This window comes from Pantherophis guttatus, chromosome 7 (assembly GCF_059756535.1).
Source record: "Pantherophis guttatus breed Tessera chromosome 7, ASM5975653v1, whole genome shotgun sequence".
NCBI classification, from domain to species: domain Eukaryota; kingdom Metazoa; phylum Chordata; class Lepidosauria; order Squamata; family Colubridae; genus Pantherophis; species Pantherophis guttatus.
Genome location: NC_142069.1, coordinates 88,294,821 through 88,315,558, shown reverse-complemented (window position 1 = coordinate 88,315,558; position 20,738 = coordinate 88,294,821). Strand labels below are relative to the sequence as shown.

The following is a 20,738-nucleotide window of genomic DNA, read 5'->3' as shown; positions in this document are numbered from 1 at the left end:
CCTTTGGGACACCAGGGACCAGTTCCGTGGAGACAGGTTTTTCCACGGACTGGAGGGGGGTGGTTTCAAATGCTGCCTGCATCCAGTGGATGGGGCTTTGTTTATTTGTGCAGCCTGATTTCTGGCATGCCGTGGCCCACTGCCAGTCCACAGACCAGGGGTTAGGGACCTCTGGTCTAAAGCCCCATTTAGTTTCCTCATTTTCCATGACTTTCTCTACTTTATGGTCCTACCAATTCTTGCCTGCAGGCAGAGGTTGGATTCACTTTCCTTCCTTACTGGTTCGCAAATGTGAGCGCCCACCTTCCGCGCATGCTTGACCTTTCACACATGCTTTTTGCTTGCTCATGCACCTCCCACGCATGTGTATGGCCTCAAAAATGTGGCTAAATAGGATGACATTACGTCCGTTCGGGTGGGCGGGGCTTACCACAGTCGGCGCTACCAGTTTGCCCGAACATGACAGAACCGGCTGAATCCCACCACTGCCTGCAGGCAAATGGTATTTCTTGCACAACTTCCAATGCATCATTATTGCTACTTTGTCATCCTGAGGAGGTGGAGGAGAAATCACACAGTCAGCCAGATTTTCAGATTGGATTTGGCATTTTTGCCTATCAAGTCCTTTCCAAGGACTTGAAATAGACATATTATTGTTGGTGGTGGTGGTGGTGCAGGGGTGAAATCTGCTTACCTTCCCTACCGGTTCGGAAGTGCGCGTACCACATACATGCTATTTTGGACCCTCTGCACATGCGCAAAGCCTTCTGCACATGTGCAGAAGGTCAAAAACAGGTTACTTCCTGGTTAAAACCAGGAAGTAATGACATCCGGGCAGGTGGGCGAAGCCGCACGCTGCCGCCACTGCCGGTTCACCGAACCAAGTGCCACCATTGCTACCGGTTCGACTGAACCGGTGTGAACCGGTAGCATTTCACCCCTGTGGTGGTGTTACTACAAATGCTGTATTTTGGATGGTTTTATTTTCCATCAGACAGTTTTATGAGCAGAATAAGAGGTTATCGATGCCCAAATAAACAAGAAATCAAAGGGGAGAGATTACAAACCATACATTTGAACGCTAGTAGCTATCTGTAACAGCAATTGTTTTAGTAAAAAGGCTTTCCGTTCCTCACCAAAGTGCATCTTTCTATCCACAAGTAGATAGATAGATAGATAGATAGATAGATAGATAGATAGATAGATAGATATAGATATAGATATAGATATAGATATAGATATAGATATAGATATAGATATAGATATAGATATAGATATAGATAGATATTGTTGTGGCCCTGCGTGGATCATGGCTGATCCCGACGAAGAGGAGGCTGGTATGGTGTCGCGCCAGCAGCCTGCGTAGCCAGCGCTCGAGTCGGACAGCGAGGAGGCTGAAGAGGATGTGGTGCCAGAGGCAGAGACTCAGCCAGGGCCTTCAGAACCTCCAGAGGCTCCTTCAAGTGAAGAGAGCGAAGTGGAGGAGCCACTCCTCAATGCTCGAGCACGCAGGGCTGCCTAAAGGCAGGAGTGGCTACTCAGGAGGAGGAGGTCTACTCGAGAGTAGGGCTTGAAGATCATTGGCCACTCCCTTAGCCTATTTAAGTCACACGCAGTTAGTAAGTTTCTTGCTGGAAACAACTCATATTTATTATCAGAGTATTTTGGTTTATTGTATCTTGTTTTCTGGGCTGGTTGCCAACCTTTGCCGGTCTTGTTTATTCTTGCTACTTAATAAATTTGATAAGGACCATTGGTGTGTGTCAATATCCTCGGAAATCCGGAGCTGGAGCAGAATAGATATATCGAAGCACCTGGTCTACCCCAGCATGTGGGAGGGAGCATACTGCATCCCTTTCGCCTTTCAGCTCCAATCCAGGAGCCCTCAAGCAGTCGCATTCGTGACAAATATACAATATATATATATATATATAGTTACTCCCTTGAAATTTTAAAGACATTTGAGATGGGGGATTGAAAGCTGAAAATTACAGAATGAAATCGATAGGAAACAGTTCTTTCTGAGCCTGTTTTCTGAATTTTTTTCCTCTTTTTTTTTTCTTCATCCTAGATAATTACTACGGTACTCCCAAGCCTCCTGCTGAGCCAGTCCCACTGCTATTAAATGTCACAGATCAGATCCTCCCAGGAGCAACACCCAGTTCGGAAGGCAAACGGAAAAGAAACAAGTCAGTGAGCAACATGGAAAAGACAGGAATTGAACCTCCGGAAGAGGAAGAGGAAGAAAAAGCCGTGGTGAATGGCAATAGCATTGCAATCACACCAGGTGAGAACATTTTGCTCCTAGGTTTTTATGCAGACCTTAACGGAAGGATAAAATCAAGGTCACATGAAGTGTTACTGCCATTCTATGATGCCACACTTAGAATATTGCATCCAGTTTTGGGTACCACAATATAAAACAGGTGTTGAGGCACTGGAAATTGTGCAGAGAAGAGCAACAAAGATGATTAGGGGAGTGGAGGCTAAAACATATGAAGAACGGTTGCAGGAATTGGGTATGTCTCTGTTGTGGCCCGCCAGCGGCCAGCAGAGCTGGCAGCAGATTCGGACAGTGAGGAGGTTGAGGAGGAACGTGGGCCAGTCCTGGAGTCTGGGGAGGGCTCAGACGAGGGTTCTCAGTCGGAGGCAGAGAGGGGGCCAAGGCCAGCTGGTAGTTCTTTGCTGCCTCCAGAGTCTCCGAAGTCTGACATCAGTGAGGCAGAAGAACAGTATGAGCCTGTTCCCAGTGTCCGCATGCGCAGAGCTGCCAGGAGACAGGAACAATTAAGGAAACAGGGTCGACTTGGGAGTAAGGCTTGGAGATGATTGGCCCCTCCCACAAGACATAAAAGAGAAGCGAATGGGACATGAGCTTTGGCAGGAAGCAATTAGTTCATCTGGCCGATTCAAGATTTGAAACTTCTGTTTGTGACTCTGTGCCAAGTTTGGCCTTGCTCTGCGTCTGGAAATTAGCTCTTTGGCAGCATTCCACGTGAAATAGGTGGGTGTTGATAACCTTCCTCTGAAAGACTGTTTATCAAGCCTTGCGGGCTGTAAATGAAAGTAATTTACAGCTGTATGAATTAAAGAGGTTTGCCGGGACTAAGTTTGTGCTGTTTAATTTCTAAGGAAGCCTAGGTCAGAACAATCTTAGTCTAGTGAAAAGAAGCACCAGAGGTGATATGGTAGCAGTTTTCCAATATTTGAGAGGCTGCCACAAAGAGGAGGGGGGGTCATCCTATTCTCCAAAGCACCACCTGAAGGCAGGACAAGAAGCAACGGATGGAAACGAATCAAGGAGAGAAGCCACCTGGAATTATGGAGAAATTTCCTGACAGTGAGATCAACTAACCAGTAGAATGGCTTGTCTTCAGAAGTTGTGAATGCTCCAACACTGGAGGTTTTTAAAAAGAGTTTGGACAACCACTTGTCTGGAATGGAATAGATTTATTTATTTATTTATTTATTTATGTATGTATGTATGTATGTATGTATGTATGTATGTATGTATGTAATTTATATGCCGCCCTTCTCCCGAAGGACTCAGGGCGGCTTACAAAGAAAACATTCAACAAATTCAAAAATTACATAAAAATTAAAATCCAATTAAAAATTAATAATAATTACTTCAATGTAAAAATCCCCCCAAACGGGTCAGCCCATTTGATGAAAGAGCCACGTCTTCAGTTCGCGGCGGAAGGAGAGGAGGTCAGGGGCTGTCCTAAGCCCGGTGGGCAATCCATTCCAGAGGGTCGGCGCTCCCACAGAGAACGCTCTCACCCTGGGGGGCCGCCAGCCGACATTGTCTAGCTGACGGCACCCTGAGGAGGCCCGCTCTGTGGGAGCGCACAGGACGATGGGAGAATGGCAGGAGATGATTCTGCAAGTACCCCAGGCCTGAACCATGTAGGGCTTTATAGGTGAGCACCAGCACCTTGAAATGGACCCGAAGGACCACCGGCAGCTCGTGCAGGAGAGGTGTCACATGGGAGTAACGAGAAGCCCCCGTAACAACCTGCACGGCCGCATTCTGGACTAGCTGTAGCCTCCGGGTGCATCCCAAGGGCAGCCCCATGTAGAGGGCGTTACAGTAGTCCAACCGAGAAGTAACAAGGGCGTGGGTGACCATGGCAAGGGCATCCCGGTCTAGGAAAGGGGGCAGCTGGCGCACCAGGCATACCTGTGCGAAGGCCCCCCCCCAGTCACGGCTGTCAGATGATCTTCTAAAGATAGTTGTGAATCCAGGAGGACACCCAGATTGCGCACCCTTTCTGAGGGAGTGAGTACCTCCCCTCCTATCACAAGTGACAGGACCATTAGATCACGGGATGACTCAGTCTTGGATGGGTTGAGTCTGAGTCTGTTTCTTCCCATCCAGGACCGCACCGCTTCCAGGCAGCGGGACATCACGGAAAGGGCATCCCCAGGGTGGTCCGGGGTGGAGATCTAAAGCTGAGTGTCATCAGCTAAATGATGGTTCTCCTGCTTGAGGAGCGGATTGGACTAGAAGACCTCCAAGCTCCCTTCCAGCTTTGTTATTCTGTTATTATGTTTTATACTCAGCATTTGCACACAGATAATCACATATAAACCATCCCCTTATATCTCACAGATGAGAAGACACTCTCATCCAGGAATATTTAAGATTCCTTTCCTCTGGTTCAGGATTCTGAATTTTTGTTCCAGGAAACTCACTTAACGAATGTCTTGCTTAACGTCGGAAATGTTGGGCTCAATTGTGGTCGAATAACCTGAGGTCTACCTGTATGGAGCAAAAGACCCAAGTCATTCATGGAAATCCTGCTTTTAAAATAATTAAAAGTCCAGCGTAGTTGATTTTTAAATAAATTATGTAACTGCAGTATACAGTTCCAAGTGAGATGAAAATCTTTTGTATTATTCATAACCAATGTTTGAGGCCTCCTTTTTTTTTTTTTTTAATGCACAGAAATATTGCTGGATCCATTCCATATCTGCAGCCAGGAAGAAGCCAAAGTCAGTTTTAAAGTGATGTATAGTTTAGAATATAAAAAATGACATGAGCATAGCTTATCTCTATGAAGCGTAATGCCTTCCATTCTTCTTCCAGTCTGCATTTTTTCTGCAGATTTTTTTTCCCCAACTGCACCCACCTAATTCCTGAACTGAAAAATATTTCTCTGTCTAGAAATATTCGAACAGATTGTTAATGGTTAGCATTAACCATGAAACCTAAATAAAACAAGAGTAAATTTATATCTCTGTGAAGGGGTGGTTTTTTTTTTCCCCCTGAATTACAGGAAATCCATTAAGTTGTTGCCTGTGAATATGGAAACGTTCTTTTAATTAGGTATTTCCTAAGGGCAAGTTAAATTTGCAATCACCTGATAGGTGATTCAAAGCCAGAAGCTAATGCGACAAGGAAAATGGAGACCATTTAACCCATCTTCCATGCTACAATGATTAAATATCATTGAATAAAATCTGGGATGGCGGTGTGATGCATTTTCAAAATAGAATGGTTGTGGATGCAACAAATGTGAAGGAAAATACTGTTTCCAAGGTTGCTGGTTATTGAATAGCAGGTGTGTTGTGACCTAGGCCCAAGTAGTTAGTATTAAATAACAAACAGTTTGAAAACAAACAGACTTTATTAGAACAGCTGAGAATTAACTCATTCTCAGCGTAGTCCAAACTAAAGTAAAGCAAATTCTTCAAAACACCATTCCACAGTTTATCACCGACCTTGGGATAATTAGGCAAACTGCCAAAGGCATTTCTTGGCAAAAGTTCAGAAGCAGAAGACGCCGATAAGAAAGGAATACAGTGAAACAAGAAGCAATTCTCTCAACGTTGTTTTCCGGCAAAGAGGCCAAGAGCTGTTGCTCTCATTTCAACCCTAAACTACAAATATTCTCCTTTAGTAGGTTCTCAAGCAGGTGTTAAGCCCAGAGGAGTAAAATATTAAACCCAGTATTAGTAAGAGACTAATAGTAAATTAGTAAAGGACTCAAACTGGCCCTTTTGTGATTTCCTGAAGTCTTAGACAAAGAGAAGCAAAACCGCCGTTAGAATTGCAAAGTTCTCTTGGTATGGTCTACCTCAATAATGTGAAGTTCTGGTCTTCATGCGAAATCAGCATGATTTGGTTTACTTTGTAGAGCAAACAGCATTTGTTACTCCAGGGACTGCTGTAGTGCAGGAATACATGGTCCCTTTTTTTTGCCTTGAACAGATTAACAGAGTTGGAAGGGACCTTGTAGGTCATCTAGTCCAACCCCCCACCCAAGCAGGAGACCCTACACCATTTCTGACAGATGGCAGTCCAGTCTCTTCTTGAAAGCTTCCAGTGATGAAGCTCCCACAACTTCTGTTCCACGGGTTGATTGTTCTCACTGTCAGAAAATTTCTCCTTATTTCCAGGTTGAATCTCTCCTGGATCAGTTTCCATCCATTGTTTGTTTATGTTTGTTTTATTAAATTTGTATACCGCCCTACTCCCGAAGGACTCAGGGCGGTGAACAGGCACAGGATAAAATACAGAAATACAAAAGTTAGAAACAATTTAAAACCAAATTAAATAATTTAGCCCAAGACAATTAAAATCCCAATAATTTAAAACAAATTAAAATTTCAGTTTAAAAATTTAAAAGAAAGGGGAGAAAATTAGGCCAGGCCGGCTTGCTGGAATAAGAGGGTCTTAAGAGCACGGTGGAAAGTGCGCAGATCCGGGATCCTCCGTATCTCCGGGGGGAGCTCGTTCCAGATAGTGGGTGCCCCCACAGAGAAGGCCCCCTTCCCCTGGAGGCCGCCAGTCGACACTGCTTGGCTGACGGCACCTGGAGGAGCCCCTCTCTATGAGAGCGTACCGGCCGGTGGGAGGCTGTTTGTGGTAGTAGGCGGTCCCGTAAATAACCAGGTCCTAAGCCATTATTCCTTGTTTGGCCTTTAGGTGCCTTGGAAAATAGTTTGACGCCCCTCCTCTCTCTGGCAGCCCCTCAAATATTGTCTATCATGTCTCCCCTGATCCTTCTCTTCACTAGACTAGCCATGCCCAGTTCCTGCAACCGTTCATTGTATGTTTTAGCCTCCAGTCCCCTAATCATCCTGGTTGCTCTTCTCTGCACTTTATTTCTAGAGTCTAAACATCTTTTTATAGTGTGGTGACCAAAACTGGATGCAGTATTCTAGGTGTGGTCTTACTAAGGCTTTATAGAGTGATATTAGTACCTCACTTGATCTTGATTATATCCCTCTGTTAATGCAATTTAACAGACTGCATTGGCATTTTTGGCTGCCGCTGCACACTGCTAGCTCATATTTAACTCGTTGTCCACTAAGACTTAAGTCTTCTACCCTTGGCTTTTCCCATTGGCTTCTCCTATTAGTTGGAGGGAGTAAAGATGGAGCCCAGAGCCATTCTTCATGTCCTGTGGTCATCAAGAATGAAGTTATTCCACCAACCCAGGTGTGAAATGCTCCCAGTTCAGACCGGATCACCCAATCCGGTAGCGATCGTGGCGGGTGGTTTGGAGAACCGGTAGCAATCGTGGCATGAGGCTCCGCCCACCCACCCGGTTGTCGTTACTTCCTGGTTTTAACCAGGAAGTAATGAATTTTGTACCCTCTGCGCATGTGAAGAAGGTTTTGTCTATTTTGCTTTTAAAAGGTAAAAAAAAGGCTCTGACGATCACAGCTGAGCTGCGCGATCATCAGAGCCTTTTTTTTTTTTACTTTTAAAAGCATTTTTTAAAAGCATTTTCGGGCGAATAGGTTGTAAATAAAATGTTTTTAAAAGGTAAAATAAAAGATCGCACGCCACAGCTGATCACTCCCCCCCCATTCTGTGCACGTGCTGTTCTACTTACTCCATGCCTCCTTTTGGCGTGTACTGTGCACGCATGCTATATGCACCTTGCATTTGGTGCGTGGTGAGCAATGCGCATGCACAACCAGCGAACTGCTAGTAAACCGGTTCAGATTTCACCGTTGATAATCCTTTGGACACATCGGAGAGTGGAAACGCTGCCACGCAGGCTTCTCTGAACTTCTCTGAACTCTGTCTGTGCTTTTATCCTCCTTCTGTGATGCAGCTTAATTTTTGAAAGTAGGTCGCCGAAAAATGCAAGGCTTGTTTCCATTGGTTACAGGAAGGGAAGACTTAATTTAGAACCTCGTTTTCAGCAAATCTGGAAAGATTTGCCTGTCTTAAAAACTTTGCGACTCAGAATATCGTGTAGTCGTGCAGTTCGTATTTTTAAGTCAATCCTTCACTTTAAGTGAAGAAAATACTTCGCGCCAAATATGATTTGTCTCTGTATTCAATACATATGTAGCTTCAGGTAGAAACAAAGTCACTTATCAAAGTAGTAGCGCAAAATTGTTGCCGCTGGAGCCAAAAATCAAGGGAATTCCCTCCGGTTTGTAGAAAAAAATAATGATATAAAGAGATTAAGCTACTGCAGGATCCCGAGAGGATTTTATTCAGATAAAAAAACTTGCCATCCCTGTAACATTATTGTGTTTCTTGGAATACAACCACTTTACAAGAAAAAAATGACTGCCAGTGGAAGAAAACTATGTAGTTTATAGATGGAGAGAGAGAGAGAAAGAGAGAGGGAGGGAGGGAGGGAGGGGCCAATCATCTCATAGCCTTACTCCCAAGTCGTCCTTTTGGCTTTAGCTACTCTTGCCTTCTGGCAGCTCTCCGCATGCGTGCACTAGGAACAGGCTCCTTCTGTTCCTCTGCCTCTCTGCTGTCCACCTCTGGAGGCTCCGGAGTCCATGCATCGCTCCCCGATGGCCCTGGCCCCATCTCTACCTCTGATGCAGAGCCCTCCTCCGGGCCCTCCCCAGACTCCAGGACTGGCCCATGTTCTTCCTCAGCCTCATCACTGTCCAACTCCGCTACCAGCTCCGCAGGCTGCTGGCGGACCACAACAGGGAAAACTTTCACTTTTACAAATGATGTCCATGTTTTTATTCATACAGAGTCAAGTGAACATGAGGAGAAAAGCACAGGTGCCTCAGGAGAAACTTCCTCTCAGCCTTATCCTGCTCCTGTTTATAGCCAGCCAGAAGAAGTGAAAGAGGAAATGGATGTAACTAAGCATCCAAAACTTGAAGAAAATGATGAACTGGGCCCCTTGCCGGATAATTGGGAAATGGCTTACACAGAGAAAGGGGAAGTCTACTTCATTGAGTAAGTACTACTTGTTGAAAAGGAAATAAGTCCCTCCTAGCTCTTAATTCAGTGGGATCCACTCCTACGAATGATGTCATTCTACTGACACAGCCAGGATCATGTATGATGGAATGAGAGTTATACAGGGACTTATACAGATTATTTATTTAAATCAGGGCTCTCCAAAATTGGCCCCTTTAAGACCTGTGGATCTCAACTCCCAGAAATCCCAGGCTAGGATGGCTGGCTGAGGAATTCTGAGAGTTCAAGTCCACAAGTCTTAAGGTTGACAAGTTTGGAGATCCTCCCTGATGTTGTGTTCTTCTGCTGATTAGGGCTTTGTCAACTTGCAAAGCATCCCTGGCCTGCTCTCAAGTTGCCATAGTCCAGGGGGGGATGGGAAACTGGCGAAATGGCATGGCAGCCAAAGACAGATGCACATTCCATGCTTATCTCTCTCAAGGCTGTATTCCAGGGTTACCTACAGCAGCCGGAGGGCAGTGACCTCTACAACCCATGAAATTGCTCTGTTGGTGAATATGATTGATGACACACCCTGGGGGGAGGGGGGAAACAGGGTCATAATTGGAGCATAAATTATGTAGGGTCAGAGCTGGCTTCACTTGGGAACGTGCTGACATGACGCTCCTAATAAATAACTGGATTTCTTTTGAAGCTTGGCTCGAGGCTCATGATTTATTTTTTTATTTTTATTTTTTTTAATTTTTTTTTATTGAGTTTTAAACAGAGATATAAAGACAATACAAAAAAAAATACAAAGACATTACAAAGACAAACGAATTCCCACCACCAACCTACCCACACTATATTTTACATATATGTTTTGGTCATCATCAGAATATATATTGCTTTATAAATTAATATATACTTAATACATTGTCAATTCAGATGTTTTAGATTAGAAATAATCTTGCATCTCCTCTTTATTTAGCTGTTTCCGGTTTTATTTTTCCTACCCTATAATCTTTCATCTATATTTGTACTGATTTTCTTTTCCAGCCATTGATACCACTTGTGCCACACAAGATAGAATTCACTTTCTTCTTTATCTTGGAGTTCTAGTGTCAGTTTATCCATTTCGGCACATTCTGTTATCTTTGAGATTAGTTTGTCTTTGGTTGGGAGTTGATCTGATTTCCAATTTTGCGCAAACAGTAACCGTGCTGCTGTCAAAATGTGTATGATGAGGTACTTTGTCTCTTTGTTGTATTGTGTTGTTATCATTCCGAATAAAAAAAATTCTGGGGTGTTTTCTACTTGTTGGTTTATTATTTCTTCAATGATTTCCTTTGTGTCCTTCCAGTATTGTTGGGCCTTTGTACATTTCCACCAGGCATGGTAGTATGTCCCTTTTTTTGTTTTGCACTTCCAACAGCGTGGGGAGGTGTTTGGATATATTTTGGCTAGTCTGGCTGGTGTTAGGTGCCATCTGTAAAACATTTTTATGAGGTTTTCTTTGTAGGGTATGGCTCTTGTCATTTTAATATTCTGTTTCCACAATTTCTCCCAGTTTGCCAGTTGGATGTTGTGCCCTATGTCCTTGGCCCATCTTATCATATTTTCTTTTACTGTTTCTTCCAGTAATTTATATCTAAGTAAGTAGTTATATAATTTGGTTATCATTTTTTGTTGTGGGCCTTGTAAAATCTTATCCAATTCGTTCAAATTATTCGAGATTCCATATTGCTTTTTGTCTGCTATGTATCTTGAGTGTATTTGAGTATAGGGCCACCAATCGATATTTATGCCGGAGTTTTGGAGTTGCTGTCTTGAGACGAGTTCGCCTTCATGATTCAGTAAGTCTTGGTACCTCATCATTTTTCCTATTTCGAGCGTGTTTGGGTATATCAACGCTTCCATCGGGGACCACCATTTTGGTATTTTGGTATAGTGAATTCTCTTAATATCCTGCCAGATCTTGAATAATGAAGCTCGAATTATATGACATTGGAAGTACGTGTGTCTTTTATCCGGTCCGTCCCATAAGAAAGCGTGCCATCCTCTTATTAAGTCAAAGCCTTCTAAATATAAGGTTCTTTTGTTGCCGAGTTCCATCCATTCTTTAATCCAGGTCAATCCCGATGCCTTATAGTAGAGTTCCCAATCTGGTGTTGCTAGGCCTCCTTTGTCCCGTGAATCCTGTAGAGCTTTGATTTTAATTCTGGCCTTCTTTCCCTGCCATATGTAGTTCATTGTTATTTTGTTGAGGTTCTTAAAGAAATCTCTTCCGGGGTGTATTGGTATCACTTGATATAAATATAGTACTCTTGGTAATATATTCGTTTTTATTGAGGCAATTCTGCCCATCAATGAGAGTTGTAATCTACTCCAAATTTCTAAGTCTTTTTTGATTTGTTTTAACAATTTGGTATAATTATCTTCTTTAATTGTAGTTGCTTTTGCTGTCAGCCAAATACCTAGGTATTTTATTTTCTTTACTATTTGAAGTCCTAATTCTTGCTCTAATTTCAACTGTTGTGTTTGGGTCATATTCTTCGTCAATACTTTCGTCTTCTGCTTATTTATTTTGAGGCCCGCAACTTCCCCGTATTCCTCTATCATTGTCATCAACCTGGTTCCAGATCGTATTGGGTTTTCCAATATGAAGATCACATCGTCTGCAAAGGCAAGTAGTTTGTATTCCTCCCCCCGAATCTTAAGGCCTTCCACGTCTTCTTCCTTCCTGATTTCCGTTAGTAAAACCTCCAGTGCGATTATAAATAATAGAGGTGACATGGGGCAACCTTGTCGTACTCCTTTCTGAATGTCGAAAGTTTGTGTCATGTCACCATTTATTGCAATTTTGGCTGTTTGACAGGAATAAATCTTTCTTATCAATTTAAGGAATTTCTCTCCGCAATTCATTAATTCAAGTTGTGATGTAAGAAAGGACCAATTTAAATTATCAAAGGCCTTCTGGGCGTCGAGAGATATTAGAGCTATTTCCTTATCTATTTTCTTATCGTAGTATTCCAGTATATCTATGATCGTTCTCAAGTTATTTTTAATCTGCCTCCTGGGTATGAAGCCGTTTTGGTCTGTATGTATATATTTATGGATTATTGTTTTAAGTCTCTGCGCTAATATTGACATGAATAGTTTGTAGTCTACATTGAGTAATGAGATGGGTCTGTAATTCCTAACTTGGGTCCGGTCTAAATCTTCTTTGTGTATTAACGTAATAATGGTTTCTGTCCATGATTTTGGGATTTCAGCTGTCAATAATGCTGCGTTGAAGACTTGTAGCAGTATTTCGTCTATTTCTTGTTGGGAGTGTTTATAAAATTCAGTAGGAATTCCATCTGGTCCTGGAGTTTTGTTGTTCTTTTGTTTTTTACGAGCTTCAATCAATTCAGTCATTGTTATGGGGCGATTCAAGATCTCTCTATGTTCTTCTTCGAATTGTGTAATGTTCACTTTACTAAGGTATTTTCGAATTTGGTCTTCGGGGACATCTTCCTGCCGATAGAGATTCTGAAAGAATGTTTTGGCTATGTTTTTCTTATCTACGTGTGTGTGGAATAAAGTTCCTGATTCGTCCTGGAGTTGGTGTATAATTCTTTTGTCTGTTTGCTTTTTTAATTTATGGGCTAACCAGCGTCCAGTTTTGTTTGCGTGTTCGAAGTTGGTCTGTTTTGCCATTTTTATTTTTTGTGCCAAATCAGCTTTTGTAGTCAAATTCAATTTATGTTTAGCCAAATTAAGTTTTTGCTGTGCTATCTTATTATTAGGGTGCTGTTGTAATTTAGTTTCTTCTATCTTGATTTCTTCCAATAAGTCATTCCTGATTCTTTGTTTCTCTTTTTTTCTCTTTGCCAGGTATGCAATGGTTAGGCCCCTGATATATGCTTTCGTCGTGTCCCATAGATTTTGTAACGACGTTTGGTCCTTTGTGTTAATTTGGAAAAATATCTTAATCTCTTTTTCCATCATCTGTAGATACTCTTTTTCCTTTATAATACTTGTATCCATTTTCCATCTTTTTTGTTTTCGGGAGCCTTTCCAAATTATTTTGATAGGGTTGTGGTCAGCCCATATGTTAGGCATAATTTCTACGTTGTGTGTTTCTTTACTTAGTTGGGGTGTCATCCAGGCCATATCCAATCTTGACCACGATTGATGTGGGCCAGAAAAGTATGTGTACTGTTTGGTTGTAGTATTTAATTCTCGCCAGGTGTCATGTAGACTCATTTCTTGTACCAAGTTCTTAAATGTTTGTGGCAGTGTCTTCCTTTTGATTTTGTTCTTCCTGTTACTATAGTAGTCTTCTCGTGTGTTGGCAATTGCATTAAAATCTCCGACAATGCAGATATTTTCATAGTCCAGCTCTTTTAATTTGTCATGTAGTTTTTTATAAAAGTCTATTTGGTTTCCATTTGGGGCGTAGATGGCTACTAACAGTATTATTTTTGTTTCCAGTTTTACTTCTATTATTAAGACTCGACCCTCTTTGTCCACATATATCGGCTTTGTTCTTATATGGTCTCTAACATATATTACCACTCCCCTTTTTTTACAGTCGCCTAAGGATGTGTACATTACTCCTAATTTTTTATTTTCGAGTAATTTTTTCTGTTGTTTTTTTATGTGTACCTCTTGTAAGGTGATTATATCTGCTCCTAATTTTTGCAGTTTAGTGAAAATCTGATGTCTTTTGCTTGGTGAATTTAGACCATTTATATTTATAGAGATGAGTTTTAGTTCTTCTTCCATTCCTGGTGTTGTTTATTTGTCTGTTATTTTGAGTTTTGATGTATTTCTTGTAACTCTTTGTGTGATCCCCGTCATTTCCTCCCTCCCCAGCTTTCCCTTCTTCCGTTCCTTGTCCTCCTTATTTATTGGCTGCTCTTCTTGGTCACTGGGGTTTGAATCTTCTCTGCCTCCTCTGCTCTCCTGTTCTCCTTCATATCCTAAATGTTGGTCTGCGAAGTCCTGGGCTTTTTCTATGGTGTCGATTCGAAATTTTCTTCCTTCCCAAGAAATGAGTACTCCTTCTGGTATAAGCCATCTAAATTTAATCTTGAGTTTATTCAACTGTCGTGTTAAGAAGTTATATTCTCTTCTCCTATCCCTGGCCCTTCTCGGTACTTGTTTTAGCGTTAGAACTTCCCTCCCTTTGTACATGACTGTCTCCTCTCTCATCTTTCGGTATATTTCTTCTTTCATTGTTTTTTTTGTGAATCTGATGTGTACTTCTTTAGGGAGTTTGTTTCTTCTGGCATAGTTTGTGAAGGCCCTGTAAATTTCGTCGATGCCACCTCTTATTTCATCTTTATCCTTATGTGTCACCTCTGCCAAGATTCCAACCATAATTTCACCCAAGTCTTCCTCTCTCTGTTCTTCTATATTTTGAAATCTTAAGTAGAAAGATGCCTTTTCCATTTCAAGAAATGTAAGTGCATCTTCTGTGTCTCGGCTTCTTGTTGCTTGTTGGTTCTCCATCTGTTCCAACCTGGTAGCTGTGGCTTCCGCCTTTTCCTCAACTTTATGGATTCTCTGTTCATTTTCGGTTATATTTTGTTGAATTTTCTCTATTTTTTCATCTATATTTCTAATCTCATCTTTAATTTCCCCTACATCCAATCTCATTTGTTCATGGTTCTTTTTCGTTTCATCATGATTCAGGGTCATCTTATCTTCCATCCTTTTCATTCCCTCCTGAATCATTGCAAGGGCAGCTTGGATATTTTGAATACCTATGTTGGTCTTTTCTTTATCTGTTGTTTCCCCTGTCTTCTGCTGGATCGGGGAAGCCACCAATAGTGTTTGGGTTGGGGGCATTTTCTTGGTTGATTTAATAGTAGTTGGTATGTTTGAGGTTGCCATATCTATTATGCTTATTATTTTTGCCCACAATTTCATAAAATTCTCACGTCTAATGTTTATAACCTGGATGCAGGATTATTTTTACAAGGTTTTTTCAGAGTATTTCTAATTAGTAATACGATATTGGGAAAACAGCAAAAAGGAAGGCGGGGGGGGAAGCAAGAGAAGGGGGGAACAACGGGGAAAAAGTAAGCTTCTAACAATTCATTAATTACCTTATTCTTCAATTACTTACAAAATAAAATGTATTTTATTATAATAGTTCTAAATTAGTATCAATATCAATTTAATTATTATAATTCTATCTAATTATTTAAAATCATTTACTGTATATGAATAAATTAATTAAAGATAATTAAAGATAATATTCTATGATTGTTTAATTAATTTCAAATAGACAAATTAGACAGACTATTTCAGAGAAAAACTAATAAGTTATTAAAGGTTATTTTCCGGGTCTAGTATCTTATAATATATAGTAGAATAGACTTAAATCGAGCTAAGCATATATATATTGTCCATTAATTATAGTCTCTTATCTTTCTTAGTGTTATGTAAACTTATCTTTCTTCCAACCAAATACGGTTCCAAAGGTCTGAGTCACCCTATTCACTTTAATTGTTCCACGATCCAATTTAATCTATAGTCCTCTGTATTCCTGTTGTTAGAATCCAGATCCAATCCCAAGAGTGTAATGTTGTATCCTCTATTTAAGTCCTTATCATCTGGTTCATCAAGTATTAATCAATATTTAAATTGTTCAATCCAAACAGTTCAGTCTCTAGTAGTCAAATAATCAAAGTCAAAGTCCCTCACACTTTGTATCAGTTTTGTATCCTAATCTTCACAAGAAGTATCACTAAAAGATAGTTTGTATAAATCAGTAAAATCCAATACGATCAATTTGTAGAGATCCGTCCAGGCTCCTCTCCTCTCCTCCGATCTCCGGCACTCCACACTGCACACGCTGTCCCCGCTCGCTCCGATGCTGCACGTTCTGTTCTTATTTGTCCAACTCTCTCCACTCAATCCAGTCTCCCACAAGCTTTTCCTCTTTCGAATTATCTAGTTCAATCCACACTGGCAACTCCACATCAGTAAAGTCCAATACGATCAGTTTGTAAAGGTCCGCCCAAGTTCCTCTCCTCTCCTCCGATCTCCAGCTCTCCTCGCTGCACACGCTCTCTCCGCTCACTCCGATGCTGCACGGTCCGTTCTTGTTTTATTTTTTATCCAATTCTCTCCACTCAATCCAGTCCACATTTATAAAATCCAATACTAATATCCAAGTCTTTTTAAATTATTCTCTATTCTCGTCGCAGTATTCATAGGAATTACCTCCTTCCGCTCTTCCACTCTCACTGTACACTCAGCTGTTCGAATTTTTGCGCTGTCACTTTGCTTTCAAAATGGCTCCGTTCCGATCTATCTTCCGTCGCCGCTTATCCTCTTTCTTTTTTCGGGTTTCTCTTCCACCAGCGCTGCTTCTTACTATCAGGTAATTTTTTGGGGTTTTCTAGTTAAGGATCTTCTGTTGATGACCTCTTATAGCTTTCAATCTTCGCTTCCCTCTTATACAGTTATCAGCGCCTCCGGCCAGCCCCGTAAGGCTGGTTTTTCCTCACTCTGGATTAAGGGCTTTATCTTGTACCTTCGGAGAAGTTGCGATCTCCTCCGAGGTCCTAAGATGTTCCCCTTTAAACTATTGATCACTACGAGATCAATAGCGCCTGTTTCGGCTCCAGATGCGGGATTGTTAGGGACTCAGGAGCGGAGCTTCACCCCTTTCATCCCTAACGCGCTGAGATCGCCGCCGGAAGTCGAGGCTCATGATTTAATTAGGGCATCCGTCGGAACCCTGACAGGCTTTGTATGGTCAGTGGGTCTCAAGACCCATTAAAAGACCCTCACCTGATGTGACCCTCACCTGACATGACCTCCCCCTCAGAAGACCCACTGACCACACGAAGCCCTTATCAATAGAAGAACACCGTCACTGACATCTCCTAAACTCTGCTGAAGATGTTACCTTGCCTGGTAATGAGACATTCGGAAACCAACCCAAAGCTCAGAGAATGAGCCTCTCCGTTCTCGTCCTTTGTATATCTTGCTATAACTGGAAAGCCATTTGGCTTTCCATTGGCCATCAGTGTTAAAGTTGTGGGATCCAGATGTTGTGAAAGTTCCCGTGGGGACTTCCTGGATTTGAGTTTGGGAAAAGTATACTTTTGAGGTTTGATGGATAATAACACCACTTTTTTGGGGAGAGTTTCAGGATAATCTTATTCCACTGCTAGAATGGCCTGGGAATAGCCCAGACCTTCACCCAATTGAAAATCTATGGAGCCAGCTAAAGAAACTTGTTAGTCAGAAACAACCCAGCAATAAAACCCAGTTAATAATGGGTTTATTATTATTATTATACAGTTAAACTTGGTTTCACATTAGAACAGCTGCAGAACTCAAAGACTTGGTTGACTCCATGGGAAGACGTTGTAAGGCCATCATTCATGCTAAAGGTTACCCAACTAAGGATTAACTGACATGGGGATCATTTTTGTATATCTCATTTTTTCTATGGGGATCATTTTTGTATATCACGTTTTTCCTACATGTTTCACTTTTCTTCTTTATACTGTAACTGCTATTCTAATAGCAAGTCCTTCCTAAAAGTTGTTGCATTACATTCTTGATTCAATTATCTTTCCATTGATATATAATTTTATGGTACTATTCCCCCCCCCCCCAAAAAAGTGGTGTTATTAGCTAGTTTTAGAAAATTCACTTTTCCCCTAAAAGGTTTCCACAATTTTGGCCATTACTGTATGGTTCAGAACAAGAAGCCGTAGCAAGTTGGAGTAGTTTTAACACATCCGCTTAGAACCCTCGCGGTGTTCGTTATCCAAACACATTACGTCATATGAAATAGTAATAGAGGTTACATAGCAAATACTTCAAGGGAACATTTTCTCCCCCTTTCTAATATACACTTCATCAATTTCATTCCCCGTTTCTATTTTAAACCCCTGGCCATCCTCCAAGGATCACGCTGTATGTGCATTAGACTGACCGAAATAAATGCATAATAGCACTCAGAATTTTCCTGCAGATTTCCCAAGACGGCATAAAATGATGGTACAAAAATACATTGGGTCACTTTAACTCCACTCTGTCAAATGGGGGAAAAAAAAATACCACGCTTTTCTTAACGGTGGAAATTCATGCATGGGATTTGTCGGCTAGTGTGCACATCTGCCAATCAAGCAGTTCAAAGGCATGCAATTGCGAGTAGATAAATCTGCTAAGCTTGTCAGATGTAAAGCTGATACCACAGGTTCGAGACCAAAATGCTGCCCGATGGAGTGAGCTCCCGTCCTTCCCTCAGCTCCTGCCCACCTAGCGGTTCAAAAGCATGCAAATACGAGTAGATAAATAGGTTCATTTATCATTTAAAAGGGGACGCGGTGGCTCAGTGGTTAAGACACTGAGCTTGTCGATCGAAAGGTCGGCAGTTCAGCGATTCGAATCCCTAGTGCCGCATAACGGGGTGAGCTCCCGTGACTTGTCCCAGCTTCTGCCAACCTAGCAGTTCGAAAGCACATAAAAAATGCAAGTAGAAAAATAGGGACCACCTTTGGTGGGAAGGTAACAGCGTTCCGTGTGTCTTTGGCATTTAGTCACGCCAGCTACATGACCACGGAGATGTCTTCGGACAATGCTGGCTCTTCGGCTTTGAAACAGAGATGATCACCGCCCCCTAGAGTTGGGAACGATGAGCACATATGTGCGAGGGGAACCTTTACCTTTACCTAACTAGGTTCAAAAGCATGCAAATATAAGTAGATAAATAGGTACCACTTCAGTGGAAAGGTACACATCAGTGTATAGTCATGCCAGCCACATGATCCCGGAAGCGTCTTCAGACAACGCTGGGTCTCCCAGGTAGGAAGCAGAGATGAACTTCATCCCCTAGAGTCAGACATGACCAGAAAGGAGAAAACTCTGCCTTTTTTATATCTAATCTAGGCGCTTGGATTATTCGCCATAAACCCTGCCTCGTTTAGAAAGCATTGACCATAATTCTCTATTTCACTGTGATTTCTCGGTTCTCTGCTTTTCATAAATGAAGAGTATGGTAGGTGCAGAAGGGATTGAGACGCAGGCACAAAGTTTATGCATCCTGATGGCCCAGTGGTTAAATCTGCTGAGCTTGTCAGCTGAAAAGCTGATACCCGGGTTCGAGACCCAAGTGCCGCACGACAGGGTGAGCTCCCATCCTTGCTCAGCTCCTGCCCACCTGGCAGTTCAAAAGCATGCAAATGTAAGTAGATAAATAGGTACCACTTTGGTGGGAAAGTAAGAGCATTCCATGCGCTTCAATGTATAGTCATACCAGCCACATGACTACAGAAGCGTCATCACCCCCTAGAGTCAGACATGACCAGAAAGGAGAAAAAAAAACGTTTACCTTTTTTTATATCTAACCCAGGAGATTGGATTATTCGCCATGAATCCTGCCTCATTTAGAAAGCATTGACCACAATTCTTTATTTCACTGTGATTTCTCGGTTCTCTGCTTTTCATAAATGAAGAGCATAGTAGGTGCAGACGGGATTCAGATGCAGGCGCAAAGGTTATTCATTGTGATGGCTCAGTGGTTAAAGATGCTAAGCTTGTCAGATGGAAAGCTGACAATCTGGGTTCGAGACCCGAGAATCATGGGATGGGTTGAGCTCCCGTTCCTAGCCCCAGCAACGCTGCAATGGTCATACGTGTAAAAAAAAAAAAAAACCAGTCATACGACACTTTTTTCAGTGTCAGATGGTCACTAAATGAATGGTTGTAAATCAAGGGCTGTCTGTAAGTGATTGGATAACAATCCTTGTCATTTTCAAATTGGGAAGTGGACTAGAAGTGTTGAATCAATAACTCTAACCAGCTCCTTGGGTTTCATAAAAGAAGATGCTATAAGTTCGGGGGTGGGTTTGTTACTTTTTGTTTACTTTTCTGAACGCAGCCTTCAATCAATCAATCAATCAAATATATATATATATATATATATATATATATATATATATGTATGTATGTATGTATGTATGTATGTATGTATGTAAAGCTGATACTGCAGGTTCGAGACCCAAATGCTGCTCGATGGGGTGAGCTCCCATCCTTCCCTCAGCTCCTGCCCACCTAGCAGTTCAAAAGCATGCAAATACGAGTAGATAAATAGGTTCATTTATCATTTAAAATGATATAGATAGATAGATAGATAGATAGATAGATAGATAGATAGATAGATAGATATAGATATAGATATAGATATAGATATAGATATAGATATAGATATAGATATAGATATATAGATATATAGACATATGTTTTCTGAGGTTTTCACGGGTGTTTGTATGTAGGTCTTTGGTTATATGGGTTTTCTCCCGCGTAAAATTGGAGGTGTCTTGGCAACGTTTCGACGAAGTCTCATTCGTCATCTTCAGGCTGGTGTTCTCGGCTTCGTGCTTCTAGGAGCAATGTGTGTGATCGCAGCTGTTTCTTCCTTTTAACTGCCAGTGGGGGGGTGAACTGATTGGGTGGGAGCTTGGCTGGGTTCTGATTGGGTGGAGGTGTGTTCTGATTGGTTGGGGGTTTGGCTGTGCTCTGATCGGATAACCAAAGACCTGTATCTATCTATCTATCTATCTATCTATCTATCTATCTATCTATCTAT

At 41.7% G+C, this 20,738-nt stretch overlaps 1 protein-coding gene across 23 annotated transcripts in view; it reads left to right on the top strand.

Annotated features, from left to right (window-relative positions):
* The window catches only part of MAGI2 (membrane associated guanylate kinase, WW and PDZ domain containing 2), a 630,648-nt gene that overhangs the window by 404,998 nt on the left and 204,912 nt on the right, over nucleotides 1–20,738 (top strand). For all 23 annotated transcript variants that reach the window (XM_087873383.1, XM_087873381.1, XM_087873380.1 and 20 more), the window contains 2 exons: nucleotides 2,072–2,287; nucleotides 8,974–9,184. In XM_087873383.1, the coding sequence (XP_087729509.1) occupies nucleotides 2,072–2,287; nucleotides 8,974–9,184 (427 nt within the window). The remainder of the gene's footprint in view (nucleotides 1–2,071; nucleotides 2,288–8,973; nucleotides 9,185–20,738) is intronic.